The 24,103-nt window shown below is 33.4% G+C and overlaps 1 protein-coding gene across 1 annotated transcript in view; it reads left to right on the top strand.

Annotated features, from left to right (window-relative positions):
• The window catches only part of LOC136033340 (UDP-N-acetylhexosamine pyrophosphorylase-like), a gene marked incomplete in the record, with an annotated part of 115,582 nt that overhangs the window by 21,533 nt on the left and 69,946 nt on the right, over window positions 1-24,103 (top strand). The window contains 4 exon segments of the mRNA XM_065714134.1: window positions 5,416-5,576; window positions 8,961-9,341; window positions 14,312-14,484; window positions 23,767-23,960. Coding sequence (XP_065570206.1) covers window positions 5,416-5,576; window positions 8,961-9,341; window positions 14,312-14,484; window positions 23,767-23,960 — 909 coding nt within the window.

Here is a 24,103-nt window from a genome sequence, read left to right as displayed (position 1 = left end):
TACTTTTCTGATTAGTGTTTATTTAAAAAAATTAATAAACGTATCAAGAAAACCACTTCTTTTTGAGATTAGGAATTAAAAAATTCATATAGTATATTTTAGATACAAAAAAAAAAAAAGATAAGAATACGTTAGGCTTTGTGGGAAATGGCAAATGAACAGTTTTTTCTCTATTAGAAAAATCCAACATGAGACACTATATTCATTATCTAGTTTTATTGGGCTTTAAGAAAAATGTCAAATAAAGAATTTTTTATATCTTATAATTCTATAAAGAAAACAAGAAAATGCCAAACAGAAGGTACTTTTCTGATTAGCGATAATTTAAAAAAATTAATAAACATATCAAGAAAACCACTTCTTTTTGAGATTAGGAATTAAAAAAGTCATATAGTATATTTTAGATACAAAACAAAAAAAAAAGATAAGAATACATTAGACTTTGTGGGAAATGGCAAATGAACAGTTTTTTCTCTATTAGAAAAATCCAAAATAGACACTATATTCATTATCTAGTTTTATTGGGCTTTAAGAAAAATGTCAAATAAAGAAATTTTTTTATATCTTATAATTCTATAAAGAAAACAAGAAAATGCCAAACAGAAGATACTTTCGTCATTGCCTAGTACATAAAGAATTAATAAATGTCAAGCAAACCACTTTTTTGTTTTCTTTTGAGATTAGGAATGAAAAAAAAGTCAAATAGATAATACTGCAATTATATCTGCATTAGACTTTACAAGAAATGTAAAATAAATCGGTTTAATTCTTTATATCTAATGTTATGAAGAAAGCAGAAAAATCAAAGTGAAGACACTATTGTCATTATCTAGCTCCATTAGGCTTTTAGAAAAATGTCAAGTAAAAGACTTTTGTATTTCTCAACATTATAAAGAAAGCAAGAAAATGTCCAATAGAAGATATATTTTGATTGCTTATTACTTAAAGAATGAATAAGATTGTCAAACATGTAACGTTTTTTATTTTGTTTTTGAGATTAGGAATATAAAAAAAGTTAAACAGATAATATTGCTATTGTGTATGCCTTAGGCTTTACGAAAAATGCCAAATAGAACAGTTTCTTTTTCTCTCTGTCTCATGTTATGAAGGAAGCAGAAAAATTCAAAATGAGGACACTATTCTCATTATCTAGTTTTATTGGAATTTGAGAAAAATGTCAAATAAATGAATTTTCTTTATCTCTTAATGCTATGAAGAAAGCAGGAAAATGCCAAACAGAAGATACCTTTTTGATTGCCTAGTGCATAATGAGTTAACAATATTTCAAGCAAACCACTTTTTATTTTATTTTTGAGATAAGGAATAAAAATTGTGTCTGCATTTATAATATACTGAAATAAAAAGCATGGGCCTGTATAAAAATTTACTTTCTCTAAAAAACTTGTCAATGCTATTCTTGAAAGTGTTGGCAGAGTTAGCCATAAACACTTCTTGGGGGAGGTTGCTCCATTTCTTGCCTACTCGGTTTGAGAAGGCCCACCTTCCAACTTCTTTGTTGAAAGTGTTTTGTTTTTGCCTAAAGTTGTGTCCTTGAAGATTGTTTGTGTTGGAAAAGTGTATTTTTTCTGGTTCAATACTATTTTAGCACTTGTGACATAGCTTGAAAGTTTCAATAAGATCACCTCAGAGGTGTCTGTAGGAGATGGAAGGAAGTGACAGCTTTTCCAATTGTTCACAGCAGGATAGGCTTCTTAGTTTTGGTTCAGATTTTTCTGCTCTTTGCTGAATCTTCTCAGGTGCATCAATGTCTTTTTGAAGGTGAGGTCTTATTTTTGTGTAGCCATATTCAAGGATAGGACAAACAAGAGACTTGAATGGAATTGAAAAAAGCTGAGGATCGTGTGAAGTTTGTACGAGGGAAATTCGTGTTCGTGTGAAGTTCGTCCGATCGTGTGAAGTCCAACTACTTTTAAAGATTTGCTCATGATTGATTTTAAGTGGCTGGTGAATTTTAGCTCACTGTCTTTTATTACTCTGATGTCTTGCTCAAAAGATGTTTTTGGTATTAGACTGGTGTTAAAGGTATAGGTTGACTTGAAATTCTGTGGTCTGAGGCAGAGATGGGACCTCCATTCCCCATATTCTCATCCAGTTGGGTATCTTGTTCAAGTCGGCCTGCAGTTCTTGAATATAGTTTGGGCATTTGATAAGTCTATAAAGCTTTGTATCATCCGCATAGAGTGTGATATCTGAATTAATATTGTCAGTCAGGTCGTTTGCAAAAAGATTTAAGAGATGGGACCACTTTATGTTTTCTTTTTTAGATTAGGGATAAAAATAGTCTTTAGATAATGTTGCAATTGTGTGTGCATTAGGGTTTGTGAGAAATGTTAAATAAAACAGTTTTATTCTCTATATCTAATGTTATGAAGACAGCAGAAATATTCAAAATGAAGATAGGCTACTATTCTTATTATCTAGTTGCATTAGGCTTTTAGAAAATATCAAGAAAAAGACTTTTTTGTCTCTTATTCCAATAAAGAAAGCAGGAAATTGTAAAACAGAATATATCCAGTGATTACCCACTTTATAAAGAATTAATAAAGATGTCAATCCAACCACTTTTATATTTTCTTTTTGAGATTAGGAATCTAGAAAAAGTAAAATAGATACTGTTGTTATTTTATTTGCATTAGGCTTTTGAGAAAAAATGCAAAATAAAATACCTTTGATTATCTCTAAAGAAAGCTGGAAAAAATCAAATTGAATATTTTGGCTATGTGACTTTTAGCAGTCTTCAGCAAAATATAGTGTAAAATAAAGTAATCAATTAGAAACTCACTCACTTCGAAACTCGCCATTAAACTGCCTATTTTAAAAGAAGACACAAAAACTTGAATCAATGCATTTATTAGCAAAAAATTCCCAGAAAGCCTACTTAGCAATTATGTACTTGGAGATATGCCTAACAGGTAATCCATACATTATTAAAAAAAGTTTTGTGACTCAAATTGGCTGACAAATTACTCAAAAGTTAAGCCATGCCTCCTTGTCTCATTATCACAAGGAGCCATGCCTCCTTGTCTCAGAATCTTTTTGGCTCCCTTTACATTATTTTTTTGTATTAGTTGTATAGCCGAAATATTTGGTTAGATTATAAATTATTTTTATACTCACTGTCTTCAGAAAATTCCTGATTAATATCTTATATTTTGTGCTCTAATACTTAAAAGGGTGCAAAACAGGAAAATATGTATGCACTAAGTCATATATGGTATGGTAGTTATAGATATAGATTGTTATAGTAGTATATGTCACCTATTGATACGTATGGTAAAGTTTAGTAGGTATAGATGTAGTAGTATAGTAGCTATGGATAGGATAGTAGTTCTGAATAGTATATTTTTTGTTCTTAAAATAAAGGTATTATTCTTCTCCTAAGTCTGCACTTTTAGAAAAGGTTTTTCCCAATGTCTTAAAAAAAATATAACATTTTTTTTTAATCTGATAGAGGATTGGTCTTACTGCTTGACACGTTTGAAATTATTGAGTTTGTTCCTTCTGGAAGGAGATGAGACATAATCTTGTAGAAGACATTTTTGTTTTTATTCACAATAGAAGAAGGCGTATAGCTGTCATTTAACTCCTTTTATGTTTTTGTATGATATATGAGTTGAGCAATGTAATTCTATTTTTTTTTTTACCGAATCCTGACTGTTTACTGTTTGATAGGCAAGAATTGTAGCAGTGAACATTTAATTTTATTTGTTTAAAAAGGATTTTCAAAGGAAAGTAAAGAGCAATATTGAAGCCAAATACGAGCAGAAATAAAGACATTTGAAAAGTCAAATATAAAATGAACAAAAATTAATGTGAATGGATTAAAGAAACCCAAAACGGACAGAAAATAAATAATAAAATGAAGTGTAAAAATAATGTTTATTATAATATATGAAGAATTGAAACCTAAAAGAAACAAAATCGATTCATACTCGGAAAGTCGAGTCAGATTAGACATAAAACAAGCAGAAATGACTCAGTTAAGGGCAATGCTACTGCCCCCTCAAATCCTCTAAAAATTTGAGTGTTCTTGGTGCTCTTACACAAAACGATAAATCGAAAATTTTTGCTTATCTCTGGTTCAATGAAGATGTGACATGTCCATCTTTCTTTGCCTATTAAGTCATTCTACAGCTGGATCTAAGCTCGTTGTGCTGAGTCAGAACTGAAATCGGTTTTGCATCCCATTGATCGTTCGTTACATCTGGCTAGGACTTACTGCTTTTTGCGCTAAATTTTGACCTTTTGTTTTTGGGCTAAATCAGGACTTAGCAAGTCTTACATCAAGTCTAATTTTTGAACAAAGCAGAACCTTGTTTGTTTTTGTATTGAGTTGGAGTTTGGTTTGCTTTACCTCATTGAGTTTGACTTTGGGAATATTGGGACTTTGCGTGTTTGCAGTGGGCTATTGAAAGTCCGTAATACACATCTAGTTGGAACTTACGTCGTTATTGCAACGAGTTAGTCCACAGCTTGGAAACACAGACAATTGTATCTTTGCCACTTTTTATTTTATTCTGTTTCTCTATTGCAGGAATATCTGAGTTTGATTTTAAGTCTTTTTACTCCCTATAATACGTGAAACTTTTGCTATTGCCGTCTTTTTTTCGCTTTCTCTGGTCATCTTTTTTTTTTTCGCTTTTTCAGTAATAATGTATCTTTGGCTTTCTTTTTTCTGAATTTTATATAAAACGAATAACTTTATATTTTAGTCTCCTTCATTCTCTGTAATAAAAATAAGTATAATTTCTTTTTCGGTTCTTCTTACTTTAAGAGTAATTGACAGCACATTTGTATCCTCCATATACAAGCTGACAGGATGGCACCCTAGACTGGAAATCCTTTGTCCCGCACTACAGGGGTTCGAGTCCTGGTTTCACTTGTTATATGGTTTATATGGTTTAGAACAGGGGTCAGTGGCTTGACTCTGTACGCTCAGCTGAAGTCGAATCAGCTCCAAGTGGGTACCTAGATAAACTTTTGGAAGGCAAACTTAAAGGGTGTACGAAAGCACAGAATGACTGGCCCCAATCCCCCATTGCATTTGCTGGCTGAAGGGCTATGAAACGGAAATCAGCACCGCTGGTAGGGACTGTAAAGTCTAATGCTGTATTATTTACCCTTTTTATAATATGGGAAGGGAGAGCAGTTAATATAATCAGCCGGGGGGCCCCTAAATGTGTATGAAAAGTCTGTGTTTTCCAGCCTTCGCTATTGAATACTTTTAAAGTAAATGAGAATTCTATATTTAGCATGTCAAATATGATGAACATTAAAAAAAGGCTTTAAATGAATGCAAAAATTAGCAGTATATGCAATAGAATTTCCCAATTATAGTGCCGTTTTGTATGTGGAAACTTCTATATGTTTTTAAATGGGAACATTTCATTCCAGATTGAATCTTGATGAAGTTACTGGATATTTTAAGGATGCTTTCCTCACAACAACCAAAATTGCCGAAAAAGTTGATGATAGACTAGAGGCTATTCCACAGGATCTCTATGGCTCTGTTGTTCGCTCGACAAAAGAAGAATTAACTGCATATGAGAAAATAGGTATTCCTGAATTTACACTTTTCTATCAAACTAGCCAGTGAACAGTCTTACAAGAAAAGTTCAATTAATAGAACAGTTAATACTAACAATTCATTAAAGTATTGCTGAGCAAAAGAGTTGCAGACGCTCATTCCAATACCCACTATATTCAAAAGGTACATTCCTTTCTCGCTCCTATAGAGTTTTCACTTCCTTACTTTTTTTTAACCACGTCTCATCGATTTTAAGACACACTGCTTTTTATTTGGGTATTATTGGGTATTATTAATACTGTTAATTTTATTGGGTATTATTAATACTGTCTGATTAGTAAGAATGACGTTTCAAAGCTAATGTCTTTAGTCCCTTCAGCAGAGGTCTCACTTCCATTAATATTTTCTTATGACCTCTTCACTTTGTTCTTCACTCTGCTTTCGTTTTTATAGTTATATAACTATAGTGTTAGTATATTAGTCATTTCATTTTGTGTCCTCGCACTGGCCCCACTAGGACTGATGTTTACGTCTATTTAAAAATCATTATTACTTAAACATCTTGTCTTCCTTCACCCTTAGTTAAGACCGTTATTAACATAAAGAAAAAAAGAATATATGCTATGCGACAAAAATATTATGATGTGGTGTAACTGTTTCTTTTGGATGTGCTTCTGGACAGCATTTTAGCTGTTCAGAATGTGTTCCGGGTAGGTTTTGGATGTGTTTCTGGACAGCATTTTATCTGTCCAGCATATGTTCCTGGACAGTTTTGGATAAGTTTCTTGACAGCATCTGGACATCATGGCTTTTTTTGCTTTCTATCTTTTCACTGTAAGTAGCTAGTTGAAAGAGTGATTAGAAATGACTAAACTTCAAAAACCATTTCTGAGTAGAAATGGTTCAACAAAAAAAAAAATAAAGGATTCTCGTGAAGCAAGTGAATTAGTGTTTTTTGCTGGTTTTTAATGGGCTGTAGATGACAACAACAATACTCCTCTCATTGCCACAATTACTAATTGCTATTTTTATATCTACAATAGGTATAATAGTTAATTAAATTGTCATTTGAAACACCTCAGCAAAGAGAAATAGTTTGAAATGGACTAATATAGACATTACCCCCGACTAATATAAACGCTACCCCCGACTAATATAGACATTACATCTAACTAATGTAGACGCTACCCCTGACTAATATAGACATTACCCCCGACAAATATAGACATTACCCCCGACAAATATAGACATTACCCCCGACTAATATTGACATTATATAGACTTATATAGACATTACCCCCGACTAATATAGACATAACCCCCGACTAATATAGACATTACCCCCGATTAATATAGATATTACCCCGACTAATATAGACATTACCCGTGACTGATATAGAAATTAACCCTGACTAATATAGACATTAACCCCGAATAATATAGACATTAACCCCGAGGAAATCGAGGAAATTGGGAAGGAGGAAATAGTTTTTCTCTTTTCCTCGCCTTTGAAATTTTTTCTACATTCAATATCTTTTTCCTGTCAAGTGGCAGTAATGACATCATAATCGTTTACAGGATCAGGATACATTTTTAACGAGAGCAATTAATTAATCTCATTTTTGTTAATTTCATTTTACTTTCAAATTCATTTTTGTGCATGTGTGTCCTTTCAGTCCTGTATTCTGATCCTGTATAATTGTTGTCCATGTCATGGACAGCATTTACTAGATTAAAATTTGTTATCATCAAAGATGTGTTTGATGCTACCTCCAAATTTTAATTAACGAATGATCAGAAAAAAAAACCTTCAAAATATTATGGTGAACGAATTTTTCTTTTTTTAATGCCTATTCTTAGTTTGATAATGACTCTGGTTGACTTCAGATTATAGTCAGGCATGGATGTCTCTAGGAAATAATCACTTTCCCAGCATCAGCGCATTCGAGTTGGCATTGGCAAAATGACGTAACTGCTTGTCAGACAGTGATGAAAGTGAGGTTCAGATAAAGGGTAATAAGATCTAGATAAGAGTTTAAAAGTTACCTTAGATTGTGCAAAAGCATTTTTTGAATATCAAATGGTTAAAATATGAAAAGTAATTTCAAGTATAGGGGCATGAAATTTTTGATGAAGAAGGAAAAATATTTTTTCCATCATAATGATGTAACTTTCAAAGAGAAATTGGTCAAAGCTCCCAATTTATCCATTCCGAAGAAGCTTCTCGCTTATTTCACAGAAAAAAAGAAGTCACAAATTAAGGAAAAAATAGTTAACTAAATATCAATTTCCCTCTAAAAAAATGACGGTAAAAAACCAAAAGAAACTATTATATAACAGTCAAAATTGGATAAATTGTTGCCACATATAATTGTTTGCCACAGAGATTTGAGCTCTCATCCTTTCTTGAGAAGAGCCACCGTACCATCACCACCATACTGTGGCAACTAGCTACTATTGTTGGACTGAATGTAATATAGAATAATATTTGAAAAAAAGAATACGAGTATGAAAAGGTTAGTATTGGAAAATACTAGCCTAATAAAACACATACCCTAGTTTCATACCCTGCATTCTGATCCTTCAAACAATTAATTTCAGATAAAGGGTATTAAGATCTAGGTAAGTGTTTAAAAGGTACCTTATATTATGCAAAAGCGTTCCTAGAATGTCAAGTGGTTGAAAAGCGAAAAGTAATTTCAAATTTTTTTTGTCATAATCTCTTTCTTCTTGAGAAGTTTCACTGCTAATAACATTCCTTTTTTGTTCATAATTCCGCAATCAAATAACACTTTTAGAATTTTTTTTGTCCTATTTAAAGAATATCTACTATCTGCTTTGTAATTTACTTCGGTTGTGATATCTAGCGATCGCACTAGATGGCAGTTTTTTGAGGTTTCAATTAATGGATTTCAATACTTGGGGACACGTGTGCATAAAAATTAATTTGAAATTAAAATGAAATTAATGAAATGAGATTAATTAATTGTCCTCTCTAGGAATGTATTCTGATCCCTTCCTCTAAAATTAGGTCTCTAGTGGACAGAGGGAGTCCTTATAATTGAGGAAAAAATTATTATTTTAAGAAACATATTTTGTATTTTTGAATATCCCAGAGAAGGCTCTGTCCTTGAATCTCTCGTCCCAGGATAATTATACTAGTAATTATTTGTTTTAATACTTGGTGTCTAAGTAAATGTATAAATGTATAAATGTCTAAATGTATAAACTTAGCTATGAGTCAATTTTTGTGCGTTATTCTTTTTATTCTTCCCCTTCCTCCCAACAAACTGGTATGCAACTCACTTTTTTATGGATTGATATTAAAATTATTATGATGTGAGATGGAGGTTTTAATTTGTATTGATATTCATGTTTCATAGAATTTAGTCTATCATTTCCAATATTCTAGGTCTAGAAGCCGTAAGTAAAGGAGAAGTCGGTGTTCTCCTCCTCGCTGGAGGTCAAGGCACTCGTCTAGGAGTGAACTACCCTAAAGGAATGTATGATGTTGGCCTAGCCTCTGGCAAATCACTTTATCAACTGCAAGCCGAAAGAATTCTCAAGCTTGAGAAGATGGCGTTTGAGCATACAGGTCGCAAGGGAACTATCCCTTGGTATATCATGACTAGCGAAGCTACAAGAGCCTCTACTTACGAGTACTTTCAGAAGAATAAATTTTTTGGACTTGATGAAAAGAATCTAGTCTTATTTGAGCAAGGAATGCTGCCATGTTTCACCTTTGAAGGAAAGATTATTCTTGAAGGAAAGGGAAAAATATCCAAAGCCCCAGGTTAGTTTGACTCAAGCTAGCTTTCTAAAGTTGAAGGATTTTCGTTGCCTTTGGAGGCAACTGAGAGGACCTGAAATGAATGCGATGCTTCCTTGTGTATCTCCTTTCAGATATTTTGTCAGCCTTTCAAGTAGGTGAAATTCAATGAACTTTAAATTCTTAAATTAAAAATTTTTAAATCTTAGTGACATAAGGAACAAATCCATATGTCCCTTTTTATTCCGCTTTTATCCAATAATTATATTCAGGTTCCCGTGCCAGCTTCTTCCAAAACACAATTATTTCTATAATATTGGAACGTATTTTTCTGAAAGATTTTCTTTGTAAAGACACTTTTTTAAATGTATTTCAAACACTTTTTAGAAGTATTTTTGAAATTAATTTTTCTGTAAAGATTCTTCAAAGTACACTTTTTTGGAGATGTTTGACCGGTGGGGTTCAATACACTCAGGAAAGTCCATTTGTTGGGGGACAAACGAAAGTCCTCCTTGTGTTTTCAAGTATTATTTCAGTCATTTAAACAGATGATTAATCTACTTACTACTGCTACTACTTAGGTCCCGACCATCCTTTTTGAACGTTTTGGGACCACGGCCTCCTGCCTCCTGCCTTACCACTCTTCTGTAAGGGCTCTTTATCTATCAGCTGCAGTACGTGATCACTCGGCTAAATTGTCAAAACCGAAGTTCTCTATCTATTGCTGGCCAATCTATCTTCATAATGATAAATCAATCTTCTTTTTTGCTGAGTTATGACAAACAAATTTGAAAAAGAAGAAAAATAAATTTGATCTCCTTTGTTCAATACTTATTCCTAAACTTAGATCCTAGTGTACGATCCCTTTTGATCCCTATTGATCCCTGCGCTTAAACATTGTCTTTATGCATCTAAGTTAAGAACATTTAGCTGTGTTTCTCTCTTTTTTTAAAGGGAAATACGCAGTATGCCTGAAAAATAGTCCATAAAAATCGCTACCGGCCATTGGAGGGCGAAGACGCTCCCAAGTCTTGAGGCTTTGCGCATCAAATGCACAAAACTTAAGTATCCACTCCGCCCTGAAGATACTGTCGTGGGCGAGGCAAAAGCAAAGATTTGAGCTACACAAACGAAACTTTTAGAAAAAAATCTAGTGCCAAAAATATACCCCAGGAAGATATTACCGAGCAGCCATATCAACCTTTTATTTTATTTCTAGGGCCTAGAAGATTGCATACATGACAGGTCTATACCTGCCCAAATGTGTCCCCTATACTCCCCTGGACAAATATGTTTGTAAACATATGGTTGTCCTAAAAGTGTTTGCCCTAATATGTTAGTCTTAAAAAGTTTGTATGGAAAAAAACTTTTCAAAATTGTGAATTTAGAACGGCATTAAAAAAGGGTAAAATGTAAAATTTAAAAATAAAAAATAAGGTTAAAAATTTAACACTGCCTTAAAAGCTTCATGATTTGAACCAACAAAAAGAAAAATCTTAGTAAATTGTGGTTTTCATGTATGAATAGACCTGAGATGGGTCCAAGGGCAAAAAAGTTTCAATTTTGATTTCCTTGGTAGTTTAAGCATTTCTAGCAATGGTGGACTGAATAGATCTCAAGTATAGATCTGAGTGTAAAATTTATGTTCGGAATGTTATGCTATGGAAATGTATGTGGAAGCGGGGATTTTTTTTTGTTCACTTTTTGACTGTATGCATTTTCAATGTAGCCTACAGTACTTTCTCTGGTTATTCTTGCGGATTTAAATATTATGTCAGTTGCATTGCCCTTTTATGTATCCTTCTTTATCCTTTATCTTTATTTTTATTTTTTTATATTTTTTATTAAAGATTTATTATTAAAGATATGTTATATATATATATATATATATATATATATATATATATATATATATATATATATATATATATATATATATATATATATATATATATATATATATACATACATACATACATACATATATATATATATATATATATATATATATATATATATATATATATATATATATATATATATAAGTATATATATATATATATATATATATATATATATATATATATATATATATATATATATATATATATATATATATATATATATATATATATATATATATATATATATATATATATATATATATATATATATATATATATATATATATATATATATATATATATATATATATATATATATATATATACATATATATAGATAACTTCGAAGACCACACTGCTTTTCCATGACGAAAGTAAAACAGTTCAAAATAGGGATGATACCTTTTTATTGACAGTGAATAGATATAAATTTATTTAACTGGATATTTCGAACACATATACAGTGTTCATCATCAGCAGTAAAACTCAACAGTAAAAAGTTTTACTGCTGATGATGAACACTGTATATGTGTTCGAAATATCCAGTTAAATAAATTTATATCTATTCACTGTCAATAAAAAGGTATGCCGCCAAATCCAGCGGGAAGAAGTAGAAGATGCCATAAAACAAACTAAAGGTGGGTTTGCGCCAGGACCAGATGGAATTCCAGCAAAGGCTTTGAATGTACTACAAGTAGTTTTATTACCTCTGCTTCTGGGGTTTTATAACTTGGTTATGAAAGAACCTAACCTGGTTATGAAAAAAAGTGGCCTGATCCTTGGAAGATATCTTTAGTTATCCCCCTATTTAAGAAAGGTGATGCAAGTTTGTGCGACAATTACCGACCAATCAACTTAGGAAACTGTCTTTGAAAAATGCTGGACAATATCTTAAACAAAAGGCTGGAATTATGGCTGGATGAGAGACAAATTCTGAGAGAAGAGCAAGCCGGTTTTCGTAAAGGATACTCACCATCTGATCGAATGTTTGTTCTAAATGCATTGATTAGTAAGTATTGCAAGGGAAACGGAAAGTTGTACGTGGCTTTTCTTGATTTAAGTAGAACATTTGACAGTGTTGACCGTATAGTTCTGTTTAGAACGCTTTTAGGAACAGGAATTCCGTCACCCTTTTTAAGGGTTCTTCTCTCGATGTATTGTTTGACCAGAAATGTGGTAAAGATAGCAGGAAGCGGTATATCTAGAGTTTTTTTTTAATGTAAAAGGTATAAAACAGGGTAGTACCCTATCACCGAAACTTTTTGCTATTTTTATAAATGATCTTGCCGAATACCTTGAAAAAAGGTGGGCGCCAGTTGTACACCTTGGAAATAAAGTATTATCATTACTATTATTTGCCGATGATATTGCCTTGTTCGCCAGATCCAATTCGGAGCTACAAACTCTGTTAGATTTAACAGCTGAATATTTAGAGGAAAAGAAACTGGAAATTAACACAAAAAAGACAGAGGTGATGATTTTTCGCCGTAGACAATCAACAGGAAATAAAGATGAAGAAAGTTTTAATTTGAATGGTGAAGCTGTGAAGGTTGTGTCTCAGGCAATATATTTAAGATTCCATCTAACATCGAACGGAAGATGGAGCAATCATATTTTGAAGATGGCAAATCGAGGAAAAGCAGCAATGGCAACGCTGTTCAGGAACAGTAATTTGACGGGAATAGGTGACCCAAAGATGCACAAAAACGTGTTCAACTCAAAAATAAGGCCAATCCTCCACTATGGAGGGGAAGTATGGGGCCTAGAAGTGACAAATTCATTAGAAACTCTACAGCTACAATATTATAAACGAATGCTAGGTCTGCACGCCACAACTCACACACTTTTCATCAAGGGAGATTTGGGACTTTTCTCCATGAGAAAACATAGACAGATCCAATTAATTAAGTTTTGGCTGAAAATACTGCAATGTCCCTCCTCAAGACTCATCAGAGCAGCGTATGATGAATTACTTACCCTGGGACAAAAATCGTCATGGCCCTTCCATGTCAAAAAACTACTGGACAGCACAGGTCTATCGTATGCATGGAATGGAGGAGAGGGTCCAATCTCAGATCAAAAAGCCTTTCTGTCAGAGATCCAAACAAGGCTGGAAGACCAAGAAATTCAGAAATGGTGGAATGACCTTAGCCAGTCGGAAAGCTTAAGTTCTTACTATAAGGTGAAAGAAAATTATGGTGAAGAGCTATATTTTAAATTAGGGATTCCAAAAGAATCCCTGAGGTCTTGGATGCAGGTGCGAGCAAACTGTCTCCCTCTTCACAGTATTTGGAAAAATAGGTGTCACCCGGAAATGCGGTATACTTGCCCAATTTGCGGTGATCTTGATGGGCTAGACCATTTTCTTTTTAGGTGTCAGGGGCTAAATGAGCTAAGAGGGAGCTTTCTTGGGGTGGGTGGTCGTGAGCCCCTTCTTGGAACTTTGAAGTCGACGTCGAAAATAAATATAGTAGCAGTGGCAAATTTTGTCGGGAAGGGTCTTGTTATTCGAAAGTCGATTGTTACATAATTTAGTTTGTTTGTTGTTATATATGTATGTATACGGCCTGAAAAATGGCTTTAAATACCATCATTCATTCATTCATATTATTGAAGATATATTTTATTTATGATATATTAAGGATAAAATTTCTTTATCCTTTTATGTATGTTTGGGATCGAGCTATGTGCTTATTTTGATGATAGGCGCGTACAAAAGAATTAGTTATAGGCAAAGAGGGGGGGGGGCTGATATTCTAAAAAAAATGCGAAAGTAGACAATTATATTAAACATTTAAGGAAATGTGGTAAAATGAAAGCAATCTAAAACTTTGGGGAGCGACAGGCTCCCCTTTTGTATTCTTGCCCTCCAGATTATGTAGGATTTGTGTAATAACAGTTTTCAATGAATATTTGAGAGATATAGCGTATATTTAAATGATAGATGTGGACACATAAACCTCTTGCTTTAAATACAGACATATGCAAAATATTTATATACAAATAGACATATAGATGAAAAATAATGCCGAAAAATAACGACATAAAGCTGAAAAATATACTCTTTTAATTGTGTCAATTTATTTTCAGATGGCAATGGAGGTTTATACCGTGCCCTTCGTCGATGGAAAATCTTAACAGATTTTGAGGATAGAGGTGTTAAGTACCTTCATGTTTATTGCGTTGACAATATTCTAGTCAAAGTTGGTGATCCCACTTTTGTTGGATATTGTATTACCAGGAACTCAGACTGCGCTGCAAAGGTTTATTATTTTCCATTATATTTAGGCTATAGTCATAATAGGGTGAGCATTAAAGGCTGATACTACCAGGAACTCGGACTGCGCTGCAAAGGTTTCTTATTTTCCATTTTATTTATACTGTAGTCATAATAGGCTGAGCATTAAAGGTTGATACTATCAGGAACTCGGACTGCGCTGCAAAAGTTTCTTATTTTCCATTTTATTTATACTGTAGTCATAATAGGCTGGGCATTAAAGGATGATACTATCAGGAACTCGGACTGCGCTGCAATAGTTTCTTATTTTGCATTTTATTTATACTGTAGTCATAATAGGCTGAGCATTAAAGGATGATACTATCAGGAACTCGGACTGCGCTGCAAAAGTTTCTTATTGTCCATTTTATTTATACTGTAGTCATAATAGGCTGAGCATTAAAGGATGATACTATCAGGAACTCGGACTGCGCTGCAAAAGTTTCTTATTGTCCATTTTATTTATACTGTAGTCATAATAGGCTGAGCATTAAAGGATGATACTATCAGGAACTCGGACTGCGCTGCAAAAGTTTCTTATTGTCCATTTTATTTATACTGTAGTCATAATAGGCTGAGCATTAAAGGATGATACTATCAGGAACTCGGACTGCGCTGCAAAGGTTTCTTATGGTCCATTTTATTTATACTGTAGTCATAATAGGCTGAGCATTAAAGGATGATACTATCAGGAAGTCGGACTGCGCTGCAATAGTTTCTTATTTTCCATTTTATTTATACTGTAGTCATAATAGGCTGAGCATTAAAGGATGATACTATCAGGAACTCGGACTGCGCTGCAAAAGTTTCTTATTGTCCATTTGATTTATACTGTAGTCATAATAGGCTGAGCATTAAAGGCTGATACTACCAGGAACTCGGACTGCGCTGCAAGGGTTTCTTATTTTCCATTTTATTTATACTGTAGTCATAATAGGCTGAGCATTAAAGGATGATACTATCAGAAACTCGGACTGCGCTGCAAAAGTTTCTTATTTTCCCTTTTATTTATACTATAATCATTACTGGCTGATATTACCAGGAACTCGGACTGCGCTGCAAGGGTTTCTTATTTTCCATTTTATTTATACTTTAGTCATAATAGGCTGAGCATTAAAGGATGATACTATCAGAAACTCGGACTGCGCTGCAAAAGTTTCTTATTTTCCCTTTTATTTATACTATAATCATTACAGGCTGATACTTCCAGGAGCTCGGACTGCGCTGCAAGGGTTTCTTATTTTCCGTTTTATTTATACTGTAGTCATAATAGGCTGAGCATTAAAGGATGATACTATCAGAAACTCGGACTGCGCTGCAAAAGTTTCTTATTTTCCCTTTTATTTATACTATAATCATTACAGGCTGATATTACCAGGAACTCGGACTGCGCTGCAAGGGTTTCTTATTTTCCATTTTATTTATACTATAGTCATAATAGGCTGAGCATTAAAGGATGATACTATCAGGAACTCGGACTGCGCTGCAAAGGTTTCTTATTTTCCATTTTATTTATACTATAGTCATAACAGGCTATAGCATGAAAGGCATTTAATGTTTCTACTTAGTGATAAACTATTAGTAGAGTAAGTTAATTTTCGGCACGTAGTTGAAGTTGTTGCTTGCTTATCCTTAGAAATTTCCAATAGATGTTTTTGGTAGGGGTACTAGCGGGTCATTAGCGTGTACTATGCTATTAGATATTTTTTTGAAGACCATACTGCCTTTCTATGATGAAGAAATAAAAGTTCAAATAGGAAAAAGTCCTTTTATTAGACAGTTAAAACAGATACAAAAAGTTCCTGAGTTGTGTAGGCCATAATAAAGGATCAGAGTTTACAACTAAACTTTAAATGAACCCTGTTATTCAACCCTCTCATCCAATGAACTGGGAACTATATATGGCCAAGAAGTAATTATTTTGTTCTGTATAAATATCGTTTGCTTTAATTGTAATACGTCAGTTTATCTGCGGATGACCATCACTGTTGTATGTGACCGAAATATCCAGAACTTTTCGTATCTGTTTTCACTATCTAATAAAAGGACTTACCCCTATTTGGACTTTTATTTTTTCGTACTATGGAATTGTCTTATATGTACTTTATGTATGGATTTACATGGACTTGAATTATTGACGTGTAAACGCATATCAGGAATATAGGAGGGTAATCTAAGGATGTTTATTAAATAATGTTTATTTACATTATTACCTGGAACTATTTATAGTTTTAAATGATGCGTATTTTTGCCGCTTTGATATTGTCATATTATTATATTATTCTATTATTCTATATTTTATTCTATTATTATTCTATTATCATATTATGAATTATAAATCTCTTATGAATTATATTATTCTGTGAATCCGTCACTTTTGAAATGGCGCTGCTCTGAGGGAGAAAATTTCTGCAATCGCATAACCATGATATTTTTGATTTGCCAAAAGTTTAAAAAATCTATGCAGTTCAAAAATGCGACATCAGATAGCATTCTAAGCAGGTTGTGACAAGAATAATTTTTTTTTGCACGGGAGGGCTGATTTTAGGTAGCTTGACGAAAACGTCTCTGGGGGGTACGGATATTTGGTTGACTTCTGTTGAGAAACATAGTTAAAAACTTTTTTTTGCTTGCTGGCATAATTATGTCTTAAATAGATTTCGCCTAAATTTATTTTGTTTATGCTTTGATAAGAATGTACTGTTAGTATTCTTTTTAGATAAGTGCCTTTTATAAGTATGCATGTCTAAAATAAAATATTACCTTGTTTTCTGGGGTTGCTACTTGGAGGGGCCGGGGGGGGGGCGTACCCCCCTCCCTTCTATATTTTCAAAATATTTTTCTTTAGTATTTTCACTGAAAACGTAGAAAAATTTACAGAATTACCCCCCCCCCCCGGTAAATTTTAAAAGATACATTTTCATATATTAAATCCACCCTCTGCATATACCCCTTCTACATTTTTGTGAATTGGTGCCCCTGCTTATTTTTCGTTTACTACGAAGAATTTTGAAAATTTCACTTCCGATTAGGAACATCAGCCAGTATTAAGTGTCAGATATTAAGAATTACGAGAAAAAAATAAGTAGCTTTATGTTAAAAATGTACTTTTTTTTATAAAATAATCTAAGAATTCAGGAAGCTCTTTCAAAAGTTCTAAGTATTTGGAAATTTTTTTAAAGATTAGTATTAAAATTTGACCAAAGTAAGCTTCACCTACTAACAAGTGGGTTAGGCGATAATGAAAAAAAATTGTTATTGCAAAACCCTTATGCATTCAAAAGCTCTCTTCTTGTCTTTTAGGGATAAAGGGTCTATCCCCCCTAACTGCAAATTTCAAATGGCAGCTTCTCCAGAATATTACGCGCTGAACAAGAGAGGTGTTTGTCCTCTCGAAATATCCGCTTTCTGTGTTTTCTTCAGTATTTTCATTTGGCTTTAAAACCCCAATTTTTGATCTTTTCTTTCTTTATGTCATTTAATAAAAACAGCTGTCGTAATTTTTGCCTGGGCCGCAACCAAGTTACGCTGTTTTTACAACATCAGGTCAATTAATTACGAAAGGTTAAATACACTAACAATAAAGGGAGGAAAAGAGATCATACAACGATTGTACGCCATCTCAACGGTTCAATTTTATTCTTGCTTCATGCAGGCAGACGCTTTGTACAAGGAGTGGCCAGCAACAAACGATGCTTCTGACTCGCGAGTAGTGAGTGTTCAAACTTGACGATAAGATTGTATCTGCGCTCGCGAAAAGAATGAAGTCTTAGCAATTCGAGAGTGGACTCATAAGACACATAATTTGCACCAAGAATGGTAACCCAGGTGGCACAAAGTAATCAACGATCTTAAAGCGTAATTTCTTTTTTTACTAGGTTTGCAGCATTTGGGCTAAAGGAGCTAAAAAGCCCCTTTTTAGCTACAGAGAGCTAAAAAGGAGCTAAAAAGGAGCTAAATCTGAGCTAAAAAGGTGTACCGAGTATAACTGACGTTGCTATAAATGAGTACCATGGTTCAGGACGGGAGAGCTCGCGTTTCAGAGGGTTGAACCTCGTCAGTTTTATTCAATTCTCGTTGATTTGCATCCTTATGTGTTACACTGGCCGACAAAAGCCGATTTGAAGTCATTTCTGAACTATGAAACATTTTGGAACACCTGAAATGGTCAGAAAAATTCAGAAACACTATTAGTTCTTGCTGCTGGGAATGGCTACCCTTTTTACCCTCGGCAGATGGGGCTTTAACCGTCAAAAGAAGGGGGTATTTTGTAACACCAAACATGGTCGAGGTTGAGCTCGGTAGGCTCGGTCTTCTAGAAATTATCTAGAACAGATTTAATCTAGTTTTCTTCCAAATGCAATCTAGGTTTATTTGGAATTTGTTCGTGACTGAGAGTACATTATATTCTTGGGTTTACTTTAGTATATATGGGAATCTCTGCTTTAAGCATGGTATTTGTTAGTTTCAACAGCTTACTTTCTGCCACGATCTTGGTTTACATAAAGCACCAAAGATAATGAAAAAGAAATCGGAGTGTCTGCTTTGAACAATTGGACAGTTGCACTACCAAATATATCTTAAAATATTAGGAAAAGTTGGGAATTCAATTTTAATGATCTCCATATTGGAGCTCCATAATGCAGTTATGCAGTTTAGGTAGTAGCGGGCACCAAATTAAAAGAAAAGAGAAAAATCATGCAAAAATCAGCTGAGAACATATGAAACCAAACAACTTGAGGAGGTATAGCTTTTCTTTGAAGGTATAATTACCCTTGGAAATCAACAGGCTGTTGAAATTTGAATTTTTACGGATGAAAGGCGTTGTCAAGTTTAGCTAACTAGTTTTGCTTATTAGTTTTAATGGTTCAACATGGCATTTCTGACAAAAAGGAGGTCGAATCACCCTAAAAACGTCATTTGAAGAATTCAAAAGAAAAATCCTGCAAAATTGGGGTTTCATTTATAAATGGACCGAAGATGGATCAAAGGGAGGGGGGCATTTTTTAATTTCAAATGTCCTTGGTACTATATTGTTAAGTAGATCTATGTTCGATTACGGTTGAAACATGTTAAATTTTCATGGAAGTATCTGCATTGGGGTTTCGCCATAATCTGTGTTATTTTTGTATTTGTTTGGTAACGACAGTTTTATCTCATTCACTCGCGGAACCCATTAGCCTAAAAAATTTATTTGCTGGATGTCATACTTTATACTTTACATACTTTATGTACACACTTTTGTTCCGTATTTGAAAAAAAAAAATTATGTTGCGTCTAACTTACCGTTCTACTCACCTGCTTTTTTGTATTTTCATAAGCTTCGAGCAATCAAATTAACTGAAAAGAATGTAAATGAAAGAAAGAAAATAAACTAAAGAAAACAAATAAATAGCTTTTCTTTCATCAGTACATAACTTCAGGTGGAAAATTTTCTTCAAAATCACCAAGAAAAAAAAACTCAAGGATTTTTCTTACAGCTTCCTGATGTCAGAACGATATATGACCGCAGATATGTTACTAGTTTACTTTTTCATAGAATCTTAACAAAAATCGCAACATCAGATTCAGCGTATCAGAGAACCCTATTGTAGAAGTTTCAAGCTCCTATCTACAAAAATGTGGAATTTTGTATTTTTTGCCAGAAGCCAGATCACGGATGCGTGTTTATTTATTTGTTTGTTTGTTTTTTGTTTTTTTTTCAGGGGTGATCGTATCGACCCAGTGGTCCTAGAATCTTGCGAGAGGGCTCATTCTGACGGAAATGAAAAGTTCTAGTGCCCTTTTTAAGTTACCAAAAAAATTGGAAGGCACCTAGGCCCCTCCCGCGGCAATTATTTTCCAGAAGTCACCGGATCAAAATTCTGAGATAGCTATTTTATTCACTCTAGTCGAAAAACCTTATGACTATGTCTTTGGGGACGACTTCCTCCCCTACAGTCCCCGTGGGAGGGGTTACAAGTTACAAACTTTGACCAGTGATTACATATAGTAGTGGTTATTTGGAAGTGTACAGACGTTTTCAGGGGGATTTTAGGTTTGGGAGTTTGAGAAGAGGGGGGATATGTTGGGGGAACTTTCCTTGGAAGAATTTGTCATGGGGGAAGAAAATTTTCATGAAGGGAGCGCAGGATTTTCTAGTATTATTTAAAAAAAAACAATGAAAAAATAGATATGAAAAAGTTTTTCAACTGAAAGTATGGAGAAGCTTTAAAACTTAAAACGAACAGAAATTATTATACATATGATGGACTCGCCTCCTCCTAATACCCCGCTCTTTACGCTAAAGTGTTTTTAGTAATTTCAACTATTTATTCTACGGCTTTTGTGATTCAGGGGTCATTCTTAAGAAATTGGGACGAAATTTAATCTTTTGCGTAAAGAGCGAGGTATTGACGAGGGGGTGAACCCCTTCATATACGTAATAAAAATATGAGAATACAGAAGTTCGTTACGTAAGCTAATTTGTAAGTTACGTATATCTTTTACTAATAAAAACAGTCGTAAAAAATTAAAAGTTCTAGTTGCCTTTTTAAGTAACCACAAAATCGGAGGGAAACTAGGGCTCCTCCCCCGCTCCTTTTTTCTTAAAATCATTCGATCAAAACTGAGAAAGCCATTTAGCCAAAAAAATAAATATGCAAATTTCGTTTTAATTATTCATCTTCGGAGAGCCAAAATCAAAACATGCATTGATTCAAAAGCGTTCAGTAATTAAATAAAAAACGAAAAAGTTTTTTAACGGAGAGTAAGGAGCGGCATCAAACAGTTCGTAGTAACGAACTGTAGTAAGGAGCGACCCGGCTCAATAGTAAACGAAACTCTAAAAAACGGAATTTTGATGCTAAAATATACATCAAAAGAATCGGATTGTCATGCTGATTTTAAATATATAAGTTTCATCAAATTTAGTCTTTGTCATCAAAAGTTACGAGCGTGAGAAAATTTGCCTTATTTTGGAAAATCGGGAGAAACACCCCCTAAAAGTCATAGAATCTTAGCGTTGTCTCCTCCGCAATCCTTCGCTCTTTACGCTAAAATTTGACTCTTTGCCACAATTCCGCTTTTTAAACAATTAAAAGCTTCAGCGTAAAGAGCGAAGGATTGCGGAGGGTACAACCCATTTCATATACGGAGTAATTTCTGTTCGTTTTAAGTTTTAATGTCGCTCCTTACTTTCAGTTAAAAAAACTAGTTTTTTTTTATGTAATTAAAACTTAAAACGAACAGAAATTACTTCGTATATGAAAGGGGCTGCTTCCTCATCAACGCCCCCTCTTTACGCTAGATTTTTTTACTGGTTTAAAAAGTAGAGTTAAGAGTAAGAGTCAAATTTCTGAGAAAGAGAAAAGAAAAAGAAGAGTTAAGAGTTAAGAGTAAGAGAAAGAGTAATTTCTGTTCGTTTTAAGTTTTAATGCCGCTCCTTACTTTCCGTTAAAAAACTTGTTTTTTTTATTTAATTATATCAAAAGCTCAAACGTTGTTTTCTGTTTTACAATAAAAGATACTGTGCTTTACATTTGTATGCACCACCTTCCATCTGAGGAGTTTATATCAATTTTGGCTCAAATTAGGATATCCGTAAAAGCATAAAGATAATCTAAAGCCAATTTAAAATAGTTCATTCCGCGAAATCCCAGTTTCAATTTTATAATCTCATTCTAGGTCCCCTTTTTGCAATTAAATGCTTCATCAAACTTGGGTTCCTTGCCATTTGTATCTAATGGGGCTATAACTCAAATGGCATTGTCTTGCTTTGCTCAATCCTTTGTAATTTAGCCCCACCTAGATCTAAAATATGTTTCTTCTTGCTCCCTGTGCCAAAAAGGCTGAATAGCTTATGTCAAAGGGCAACATAATTCTAATAATAGGTAATTCTTTAGTCTCCTTGACAATGTTTTTCTCTTTGAGAAGGGCTTTTTTCCTGATTAAATTTTCTTTTTCTGAGGCTAGTATATTTAAAGGGATGTTGATGGCATTGTAAGTAAGTGGGAATTTTTACTATGGTAAATATAACGACCCCTCCCCCCACCGAAAAAAGGAGCCATCTTGGAAACTGGACGTTAGCTCAGTAAATTTTTGACAGTAAAAATCTATTGTGCAGAACATGAATCTACAATTAGTTACAATCCTATATTAGACACTGGTAACTTAATTGTTCAGTTGAATTGTTCTTATTTTGCTTTACCTTTTATTTTGTAATTGCCTTTCTGCTTTTCCTATAGCCCTCATACTTTTTTTGTTTATTGCGGGCACTCAGGGTGCCTTGTTGTGTATGGAAACGAAATGGAAATCTTCTTATCATTTTTGAATTTAATTGACTCAAAGCCCGTGTCGTACCATCATCATTTAGTATCAAGTACGGATAAAGTATTTTGTAACTCCTTTTAGGCATTAAATGACAAAAAAATCCTTTTTTTGTCATTTTGACTATAATGCGTATAGTTAAAATAAACTATATGCATTAATATAGTTATTGCTAAAACTATTTAAGATTAACGCTTTTTGTTATATTTGTTCCTTTAAGCATGTCAATGAAATCCTTATTTTCTTGTGGATCCGATAATATCATTTTTGTTAATTAATTTCTTAATTTCTTTTATGTAAAGCAAAAATGTAAAATTTATTTTATATCTTTTGACGCCAAGGTGAAAATGTCTCAGACTTGATTCCTTTTTTGTGCCATTAACTAATAGCACTTATCAAATGATAAATATAAACCTCAGGGGGAGGGGAGAGTTGGAGGGTATTAACCCTGTTTTAAATAACGTATGATTCACAAACTGGGCATCAACAGATTGTCTATGTTTGAATCTTTACGAACGAAAAGCGTCGTCAATTAACTGAATTAGTTTTTGTTTATTTTTCTCTTACGGTTCAGTGTTGAAACAATGGTGAAGCTAGCGCAACAAAAGTTTTGTTCATAATTCTATTACAAATAAATAGCTTACACCTAAGATGGAGCCAGGGCACAAGAAAAATGATAAAAAAAGGAATGACAAATGATCTTAAACTAGATATACTGAAACTTTTTTAATTAAAAATTCCTCTTTACTAGCTAAAATTTTACATGCGTCCAAACCTTTTTTTTTGGTTTATGATCAGTTAGTATCCCAATTAACATAAAAATTACTATAATAAGAAAAAAATGTTTAAGTGCGATAAGCTCAATTTTGATTAAAAAAAAGGAAATGTATAAAATAAACGTTTTTACCAGCTAAGGTATTATGTTTATCTAGATCCAAAATCTTACTTCCTTTGGTTACAGGTTGTCGAGAAGGCTTTTCCAACGGAAGCAGTTGGAGTTGTGTGCAAATTGGACGGCAAATTCCAAGTCGTAGAATACTCAGAAATCACTTTGACAACAGCTCAGAAGAGAAATCCCAATGGTCGACTAACATTTAATGCTGGAAATATCTGCAATCATTTTTTCACAACAGAATTTTTAAATCGAGTCTGCAGGTATTTATTTCATCTCTATTTTTTAATATTTTTTTTAGTTATATTTGGGTATGAACAACAAATGTGGGGGTAGAAGATAAAAATGAAGTAGGAGAAGAAGGGTGCCCAGAGGAGGTAAAGCCATGATGGAGAAGTTGAGTATG

The sequence above is a fragment of the Artemia franciscana genome, chromosome 11, assembly GCF_032884065.1.
Source record: "Artemia franciscana chromosome 11, ASM3288406v1, whole genome shotgun sequence".
NCBI classification, from domain to species: domain Eukaryota; kingdom Metazoa; phylum Arthropoda; class Branchiopoda; order Anostraca; family Artemiidae; genus Artemia; species Artemia franciscana.
This window is presented reverse-complemented; position numbering and strand designations above follow the sequence as displayed.